We start from the raw sequence: 10,653 nt of genomic DNA, 5'->3' as shown, positions 1-10,653 counted from the left end.
ACCAACAAACACACCATAGGAGCTTTGTGGATTCAAAGGATTTGCTTTCCCCTCTCAAAGAGCCGCTATTCTTTGATGATTGGGCAGCGGCAAACTTCAAAGTAATAAATCTTATTTCTGACTGGCTGGCGGCCCACCAAAGTCCTTATCAAATTCTAAGAAGTGATCCCTCACTCTTCAGATAGACCAAGGATATCTCGGAGAGAGGAAGCACTGAAGAGTGGAGACCTGCTCGACGAGACATTTTACTGCGAATGCTCACATTTATCTAAATTAGAGCTTTCATTTTTATTTGTTTTCATCGAGAGGGAGGAGGACGCTTACCATGGCAGCAGTGGCTGTACTGCGGAATGAAACACTCCAGGCTTTTCTCCAGGTTTGTGCGCAAGTTTCTGTTAACTTTAATAACTTGTAAACTCACTCATGCGAGTTGATTTACGTTTGCGAGTCGTTTATATTTAACAAAAATAAAAGTTGTGTTACTTTGATAGTCCAGTGTCATATAATTTTATCATAAACGCTAATGGTTTGAGTCTTAATGACTGCTGCAGCAACATTACGCCAACTTTTATGTCACATCAACACGACTCAGGCGACAGGATTTAGTGCACATTACATTTAGACAAACTATTTTAACATCCTTTGGTGAAATATTAAAAGGTAGCACATGATTTGTCTTTTTGTAACCTCATAAAGTGTGTTTGAAATGGTTGTAATATAAAAACACGTGTGTCTCGGTTATCCAGGATCGCACTCCCAACTCTTCTCCAGAGCACTGTAAGCACTCCCCGCTGGCTCTCCTGGCTGCCACTTGTAACCGGATCGGGCATCACCACGGATCAAACCACACAGATTTCATCCAGGTCCCTTACGACCCAACTCTGGGCTCACCTTCGCGTTTATTTCACCCGTGGACTAACGAGGGGATTTCTCAGAGCAGCCTGGCTGGCAACTCCACTTTCGGACTATCCTCCAAGCCCCAGCTCACTGCGCACATCCAGAGCTCCTTCAGCTCGCACCACGAACTACCCCTCACCCCTCCGGCGGACCCCTCGTACCCCTATGACTTCTCCCCTGTGAAGATGCTACCTTGCTCCATGCAGTCGCTGCAGTCCTCCTGCCCTCCCACCTACGTCCCCGCCGTAAGTTACGCAGCCGCAAACCCCCTTCCGCCCGCAATGACAAGTTTTGTCACGGGACCGTCCGGCCTTGTGCACCAGCAGCAGAGACAGTTGTCCCCAAACCATGGAGAGGATATTCCGTGGTGGAGCCTACAGCAGGGGAACCATGTAAGCCACTCTGCCTCCCTCGGTCACCATCGCTTCCAGCTGCAGAGGGGCTTGGTACTGGGACATACGGACTTTGCGCAATATCAGACGCAAATTGCGGCTCTGCTGCACACCAAGTCCCCCCTCGCGACTGCGCGGAGGTGCAGGAGGTGCAGGTGTCCCAACTGCCAGTCCTCCACCTCCAGCGACGAGCCCGGGAAGAAGAAGCAACACATTTGTCACATACCGGGTTGCGGGAAAGTTTACGGGAAAACTTCTCACCTGAAAGCGCACCTGCGGTGGCACTCTGGAGAGCGGCCGTTTGTGTGCAACTGGCTGTTCTGTGGGAAGAGTTTCACCAGGTCGGACGAGCTGCAGAGACACCTGAGGACTCACACGGGGGAGAAGCGCTTTGTTTGCCCGGACTGCTGCAAGAGATTCATGAGGAGTGACCACTTGGCCAAACATGTCAAAACTCACCAGAACAAAAAGACCAAGTGCCACGACAAGACAGTTGACCATGTGAAAAGGGAGGACACGAGGAATATGTAGTCGTTTAAAACAGTAGAAATCACTAGTGCAATACAGTCAGTCCTACATTAGTTAACGTACACAGCGAGCAGCATCTGTTTAGGGTATTCCATTTACTTTGATTTCTTACATCCTGACAATATCTCTAACATTGCTGGTCTGTGTAGCACATTTTTGTGTGTATATATAAAGTTTCACAAGTTAATTTGGGACCATGGAGAAGTTATAGCTCATGAGTTTGAATTCACTGTCTATAGATCATATCAAGGAATTCAAGTTTTCAACTTGTGTTTGATCATTGTCTTCGGTGGAAGATTTCTCTCCCCTGTAAATTATATTTAATAGCTTTTGTTGAATGAAAGTGTCCGTTTTTTGCTCCATACGGGGTGTTTTTAAGCATGCTCTTGAAAAGATATGCTATTGTTGATATGACCCAAATACTGTGTGAGAATAAAGATTATACAAATTTTCCTCAACTCTAAACTCGAATAATTCATTTTATACTCCTCAGTTATATGGGTGATAAGACAATCAATTGTTATGTAAAAGGACATATTCAGTATTTCTTGGATTAGTGTGCCTTGTGGAAAAAAACGTTTCTTTAGTTTCTCACTGTGATGGTTGTCAAAAAGGAATATTTCAGATTAAATAAAACAACATTAAAAAAATGTTTATTGACAATGCGGGAGTCAAAATGTGCCCTGATATTCTACTGCTGATATTGTTTACCCTTTAACACGAAGGCAATATTTAAGTATTGATAGAAGCAGAGCTGTATGGACTGTATTTGAAAAAATGAAATGTATATACACTGTCTAATAATTTTTGGTTCAACGTTAAACAGTGAAATAAAGCTATGTATGCTATATCTCAACGGACTGAGTAAAAACTGACTTGTAAAAGAACTCTCCATCATACAAAGAACAGAGCGCTTCACAGGTGCTTCACAGGTGCTAATATTGTGCATTTAACTATATCACAAACTGTACCGTAACTATAGGGACAGTTTTCACCCAAACAAAATATTTTTTTATAGAGAAAAATGCAAACACTCCTCAAAATTAATAACATTTTACATAAAGTTGATGGAGAATACCACACCTTTTTTTTTACAGTTGGATTTTAATGTTCTACCATCAGACTGTAGTAAAACTACTGCACTCTGATAGATGTGGTGTATTTGTTTTGTGCGACCATTTTTGAGTTTTACATTTACCTCTAAAGACTTTGAAGTGACACCGTAGATGAGATGAGAAACTCTCAGCTTTTATGAATATCCCTGATTCAAGTACTCACAAGATGTTCAGCGTGTTTAATGTCTCAAAGAACTTAGTGTTGTTTTATTGGGTGAGGAATTTTTAATTGCTAATAGGGGAGATTGTACAGAGTAAAACCCACATTGTCATGTAACATTGAGTTCTCCTTACTCAAAGTACATTCAACTAACTAATGAGGATCAGTATTGACGTCCACAATGCTGATACTTAAGGAGATGGAACTTAAAAGTAACATTCTGGGAAGAAATACTTGGATTTGTTTACCTTGAGGGAACTGCTTCCATATCAACATAGAAACAATGATACCTAATAGATGTGATTGATGATACAATAATCCAATTTCCGCCCTTAACTATTAGAGAGTATAAATGCTTTCTGTCAGCAGTCACATTATTGTCCTGTATGTCTTATTAGGATCATTAAAAACGTCAGTATCAAGAGAACACTGTCACCCATCGGCTTTTTTAACAGTTGTTTGCCTCAACAGCGCCCCCTTTTGTAAGTTACCTCAAGTTCATTAAAGCAGACAAATATAGAGACTAAAGTGTCATCTGTAGAGGTTCGTTTTTTGACTCAAATACAAACATGCTATCTACACATTACATGTTGGAAGGTTCAACAGGTTTGAATCTATTGGTATTACTTTAATTGATTATTAGTTGTTTTTTCTCAAAATGTTCTGCCTATTTCTAATCCACTTTAGTTCACTTCACCATCGTAAAATATCCCTGTCATCTGATGACCTAAATGTGCGACAAAGTGACCCTAAGTTTGAAATCAACCATTCAAATGTAAAGACTGACTTTGCTTGTACTTTAAAATGCAGGAATCGATCTCAATCGCAAACTGACTTTCACCTGAATTTCAAGGCCATAACCGTCGCTGCATATACAGTAGCCTAAGTTATATGTCTTATACACCCATATGTTGATTTCACTCCTTCTCCTTGCAATATTTTACATTGTTGTCCCTGCTAAATAAACTTTACACATCAATATAATGACCTACTCAAGACAACAATCAAATAAAAATGATAATGTTAGCTAGTTTTGTTAAAAGTTTGTTTACGTCAATAGATATAAATACAGATTTGTTTTCCATACATGTTCGTTATACACAGTAATTGAATTTTTGATAATATGCTTTATCAACTATAGCATTCAAACAAATAATTTCTCACTCTGCACTGATGTACTATTTTGTATATACGGCTTTGCTGCAATATGTGCTTGGTAGTAGATGTTCAGTGAGAGCTACAGTAAGCCCAGTTTCACCAAATCCTCAAAATGGACAATCTGCGTTAATATTAATATACATTTCACACAATAGGAGGAGGCTTCAAGGAAAAACCTACAGTAGTATGATGAGACGTGGCCATTTGAACTATGAAGTCTTTATCCACAAACTGTATGATCCTATTATAAAATAATGCCTGTGGATGGATATGGTGAATGCAGCAGACCAGCTCTGCACAAAGGCATTGTTCGGCTCTGATTTGGCTTCATTGTCAAGATAGAGTCACTATTCTTTAACACATTAGCCGGCCTTAATGCTTAATTAATAATAGATAGGATATCATATATTGTGGCTTAAGTTTATTTTCTATAAATGAATTAACTTTAACTGTCAAGTAAAATAAAAAGCATAATTGAGTTTACATAATTATTATAGATTAAATGCTCATTCCTAATTATCTCATTCAATATGTCATTTTCTTTTGGGTTACATTTTTTTCAACCATTTTGGGATGAGGTTCAGTCAGCAAAGGGACAAACCCTTTCATCCGAAGTGATCCCTCTTCACTTTGGCATTGGCTCTGCAGAGTCTGTTAAAAAAAAAAAAATGACTGACAAGCAGCGGCATGAATCAAATCCCTGATGTCAACAGCTCTGCTGCTCTCTATGGAGGATAGTTATGTACTGCTTGACATTTTGCAGCTGATTTTACATTTAGTTGAGCAAGTGAAAAAGGTTGGTCTGGGCGTTTAGAAATATGATTATTAAATCTGTGAGCTGAAGCTGGACTGTCTGAGAAGCACCACTCAATTTAAAGCCACTTAAAACTACTAAAAGTATTCAGTTAATAAATCTAAAGTGTTTGAATATATATCACAACATTTACAAATAAATAAATACGTTTTATTTAGACTTGTTGTGCAAAAGCTCTGATTGATGCACATAAATCAAATAATCACCTTTTTTCCAAATCGGGATGGACCAGCACAAAAACAACAATGTTTGAGTTCATGTAGGATTCTTTGACATACCTTTAAACGATTGAAGAAAAAAGGTTTATGAGGCCTTCAAGTAACACCATGCCTTCCAAGGCAAATATTTTTCTTGTGGGTGAATTGTGGAGAGAGCGGGAAGAGCTCTGAGATGGATTGCTAACTGGCTAGTTGGTAGTTTGACCTTCGCAGACAGCTGACTAATTTAGTAGCTGATTCCCCCATGCTTGAATGCTTCAGTGATATTTCTACAACTGTTTTGCTCTCCACACCCATCTGTGTGAAACAATCAATTGTTTGACTGCATTCAGCCAAAGCCCACTCAACTGTATTTGGTCAAATACTCTGACAGCAAACGTAAACCACAATGCCTGCAATAACAAAACCTTCCCATGGCCTACAGATTCTGCATTCATAGCAGTTATATGTTTAGAGAGAAACTGGACACCGCAGAACAAGATAACCAGATACTGTTGGTCATATCTACGGCACATAAGTCAGTTATTGCCTCAACTCAGTTTGCTGGAAATTGTTGAAATAACTGGGTTAATTCAATCAAACTAAAAGAATGATTGTTAGCTGCTTTCACGGATACTCTTTTAAGTGGACTATATGTAAGATATTGGAGCTCAGCTCTTCTGTGTTCACACAGGAGCTTAAAGAGTCTCTGGCTGTGAGAAGGTGATAGGAGGTTTTCATGTCTCACAGGAGACCAGTTTAAAATGCTCCAGTGGTTAGGACAAGACAACAGACTCATTCAGTCAAAGACAATAAAACCTTGTTTTCTTGCAAGATGACCTCATATTGCATCCCATTACATCTGCAAAGCTCAACCACAGGAGAAGTAAAAGCCCCGGTTGTTCCTTAGTGCATTTAATGTAGCCTACATGTGATACTTTACTTAAGAGATGTCATTGCTTTGTAATTTCATGGAGACAAGTAGATTTATTTTCCATTGTTAAATCATTCCTCTGATTGTAAGTATCCATTTTGTGTCATTTACATTTTTATGAGAAAATTAAAGGATTGTACTTTTGCATATTTTAATTGGCTTTTAAAGAATAAGGGAGTATTGTGTATTAAAACCATGAAAAACTGTTAAATTAGATTTTAACTTTGACTTGTTATATAGAGACATTGTGGGGATGAAGAGGACATTTCATGGCAGTTCCGATTAAAAATTGTGAATCGAATGACGGTTTTTATGTAAGAGGTCAGAAGAGTCAGTCTCACGCTGGGCTGAATGTTTTATACATTAGTGCGCACTGATTAAAATGTAATTAAAACATGATATTTTCTTCACAACTGATTTCCATCTCTTTATTGAATACATAAATATGTTTAGATGCAGCTAAGCATTTACATAGCTTTGCAGTGTACGCCCAATATACAAGGCAGTGCAAGCTGAACCAGCTACTCCCTGTGGATGTGTTTTAATTCAAGATCAAACCTTGTTTATAGTCTGCCCTTGACCCTCTTTGAACTTAAAACGTAGTCAAAACTTCGTCTTTTGTAAGCCTCCAGAGGCAACATGTCTTTATCTTTAAAAAAATTACATTTATTTGCGTATTTTGCTTGAACAATTGTGTCTATTTAGAAGGTACATGTTCAGTTCAAACACAGGCCTTAACCAAATAACTACACAAAAGACAACATTTGTGCTATGTGCTAGTGCCATTTGTTGATACGTTACATAGTTGAAGTATGGGACAAATATAAGATGCACAAATATCAGAGCATGAACTCTTTCTGTACATTTCTTCATCGAAGAACACTAAAAATGTCCCACAAACAAATATGGGATGATGAATAAAGACTCATTCCTATCAACTATAAATAGATCCTTGCTTTCGTATTAGCTAATCCAATAGAGTGTTAGGTCTTTCTGTGAGGTCAGTGTTAAATGTTTTGAAAAAGGCTTTGAAAAACGTGTGAAAGCGATGCAAATGAGAAAAGGTGATGATGAAGATCAAGTGGGTCAGAGTTGTTGTAAAGTGTGTCTTGGCAATGTAAGGTAACACAACCTCTGAAGCTCACAAGGGGATTTTCCATTCCAATTATTGATATTACAATTGTCCTGTACATCTGTTTTGCGCATTTAAATTATACAACTTTAAAACAGCACAGCTATTCCCCTTTTGATTTGAAATACCCTGTAGTTATTGTTTTATAGTCATTTGTCATTCTTTTTTACATTATCTTATTTTTATCTTTCTTGTATTGTTGATTTTTAACTTGTTTTCTGCACCTCCTAGCGGCGAAATGTTATATTTTCTCCCACCGTCATCATGTGATCCTGTCATGTGACATTTACAGGAAGTAGTGCTTTTAGCCACACGCATTTCATACATGGATGTATAGATTTCATACAACAGTTTTCTTTAGACATCCATGGAGAACTTCCAGCTCTCATATTCAGTCATGTGCTCGCATCCTCTGTATGTATTGGTTTATTCAACAATGGCATGATTTGTTTGAGAGATTACTGATAACAGCATTTACCTTAATTGGAACGAAAATACTAACTATTTATATACCGGTAAAACCGCGTTGAAGTTAGGTTTCACATCCGGGCACTTGCTCCTAACCCCAGGGTTTCTTTTACCAACACATCTTTCAATAGCCTCCTTGTCATACCCAATATTATTACTACACCGGATAAATAAAACACAGCTGTTTTATTATATAGATATTTATATATATTTTCTTCTAGTTTATTACAAGCTGTTTTTATTTTAAAATGTATTTTATTTAATAGTTTTAATGTTATGTGACTTAATTACTCTAATTCAATGCAGCATTGTACCACTACAATGGCCACTCCTCTTTTCATAGGTTTTGTAATAGTATAAGTGGCTTTTTTTGTTGTTGAAAGTATAAGCTTCCATGTCAAGTGTCCCAATGACTTCCAATCCTTACCAGATATTATGGATTGGACCATATTTGTCTCTGAAATGTAGTGGAGTAGAAGTATAAAGTTGCATAAAATGAAAACATAAGTACCTCACAGCTGTACTTAAGGATAGTACTGTACCTCCTTATTTTGTCAGTGTAAAAGACTTGGCCCTGAAACTGTCCCAGATGATGGCTGCTGATGTTAGCACATCTTCACCTGCTTCAACCAGATCTAACATGGCTTTTCACACAGTTCAGCATTAACTCATGTTATCACCGATCTTAGCTGCTAAGCTCTGTTTCACCAGCATGGCTCTTCTCTCAGCAAGGGTCGGTTTGCTAGGGGCTGAGTTCAGAATAGTTCTCTACAGACTTGAATTTTGGAATAAAACTTTTAGCACACTATTCAAAGCAGACCACTATAGTAAGATGAGTGCTTCTTGAGTTAAAAGACCAACATGTAAAGTCTACAAGAGGAAGGAGAGACCAGAGAGACACCGTGTGACAGTCGAAGGAAATTCACTGACAGCTAACGGCTCAGAGAGAAACAAGGAAAAGACCAGCCTTTGTTTTTCCTCTTTAGTCGATGTCTCATTTAATTTCACTGGCCTGTTTTCAATTTAGACAGCTAGACTGTTTAAGTCATGTTTTGGTGACAGATTGCAGTGAAAATAATTAAAAGAAAGGCAAATAGTAAGAGCACGTCTCCCTGTATCCACTCTTCGTCTCTTCCCCTGTCTCTCTCGCTCTACATTTGGGTTATGCCCCATCTTGTGGTGAGTTTCATACAGCTCCTGGTAAAAAAACAGCCCACCACTTTCCCTTTGGTTTTTACATCTTTTGTTGTTGTTTTTTACATCACTTCCTTGTAGCTGAGAAACCAAAAATCATCCATTGTCACTGCAGGGTTGCCTTAATACCAAGTCTTCATGACATGGTGGTAGAGGACGGGTACACAAAAGATGTGTGACAAGGAGAAATGGGTTTGTTGTGAAGAGTATTGATTGTACACAAAGACGGTCTATTAAACAGACCCTCTGGTTTACTGTGTGACAATTGGTTTGTTGGAACTTGATTAATTGCACATTTACTAAACTAGTGATAAAGGCTTAACGGATAGGTCTATTGTAATACAGCACTGCATGCACTGTGATGATTTGTCCTGTCTCCTTGGAAAATACTAAATCCAGCATCCTCATTATGTGCAAAAAATGCATTCTTAAGTTCAGTTGAGGAAAATATGATTACTCAGCGATTTAATCAAACTTTCAGTGTTTTTAATATACAATCCCCTCTTTTTGTTTCCACAGAGAGTGTCATTGTGCTGATCTGGAGCGTAAGAACAGTAACAGCTGCTTCAAAATACATATGGACATGTGAGTATAGCTTTAAGATCGATTAAATAAATGTGAAAATATTCTGTAAGGTAGGCCCTTTATTTTTATACTACCATTTTGTATAAGGGCCAATGCCCGCAAATCAAGATGTTTTTTTGCATTTCATCTTTAATATTGTGCATATTCCCTAATTCCACGGGTCTTTGTCGTTGTAGTTCTTGTATCAGTTGTTTATATTTGAGGGGGGATAATCAAGGTCTTTTTTAGGGCTTAAATTGATGTGATTTGTACAAGAAGTTATATTGCTTCACTCTTCTGTTTGTAAATAATTCTCTATCCCGCAACTTACGCAATATATCGTTTTATTTGTTATTATTGTCTGTGAGCTTATGTAATGCCGGCTGCTAGTGCTTATTATAACATTCTTCGTTTTTTTAACAGTAATAAACCAATATCTCAAACAATGCTGTGTTGGGTCCTTTACATTTGAGGGAATTGGGCCTGGAGATCCTTAAAAATCTTGTTTGTTTGGAAAAAGTTAGTCTTAGTCAAATGACCATATCCTAACTGACACACATCAATGATAGTGGCCCATAAAGGGAGATGCAGAAGGTAAAAGCTTAAAGGGGCCCTATTATGCTTTTTGGGGTTTTCTCATGAGGTGTGTTACATAGGTTTTAGTGCTTGTAAATGGTCTGCAAAGGCTAAAATCCCAAAGTTCACACAAGTTCACTGCCTATAACGCCTCTATTGGACTCCTTTGTATACTTTCACAACATAATGACATCACCATGTAACACTCGTGCTTCTATTGGCTAGCGTTCCAACACATTTGTGATAGGCTAAGGGGCGGGACATCTCTAAGCTGTGGACCAATTACAACAGAGCCGGCCAGCTAACCAATCAGAGCAGACTGGGCTCTGGTTTCAGACAGAGGGTGAAAAGAGGTGCTGCAGCACAGGCAGTATGAGAAAAATAAAGAGCTTTTTGAACATTAAAACATGTAAACATGTCACAGTAGAGACACACAATACAAATATGAACCTGCCCCTTTCATTGTTCCCAGAGAACCTTAAAGAAGTCAGGGCTGGACAGCAGCCTTTTAAAAGCATGAGCAG

At 38.3% G+C, this 10,653-nt stretch overlaps 1 protein-coding gene across 1 annotated transcript; it reads left to right on the top strand.

Moving 5' to 3' along the window:
• On the top strand, positions 1-2,673 carry sp5a (Sp5 transcription factor a). Its single transcript, XM_034213310.1, has 2 exons — positions 1-376; positions 747-2,673. Exons 1-2 carry the CDS (start codon positions 326-328, stop codon positions 1,818-1,820), a joined length of 1,125 nt encoding a protein of 374 aa, XP_034069201.1. The 5' UTR covers positions 1-325; the 3' UTR covers positions 1,821-2,673.
• Positions 2,674-10,653: the final 7,980 nt, after the last annotated feature.

Source organism: Gymnodraco acuticeps, unplaced genomic scaffold, assembly GCF_902827175.1.
Source record: "Gymnodraco acuticeps unplaced genomic scaffold, fGymAcu1.1, whole genome shotgun sequence".
Classification (NCBI taxonomy): Eukaryota; Metazoa; Chordata; class Actinopteri; order Perciformes; family Bathydraconidae; genus Gymnodraco; species Gymnodraco acuticeps.
This window is presented reverse-complemented; position numbering and strand designations above follow the sequence as displayed.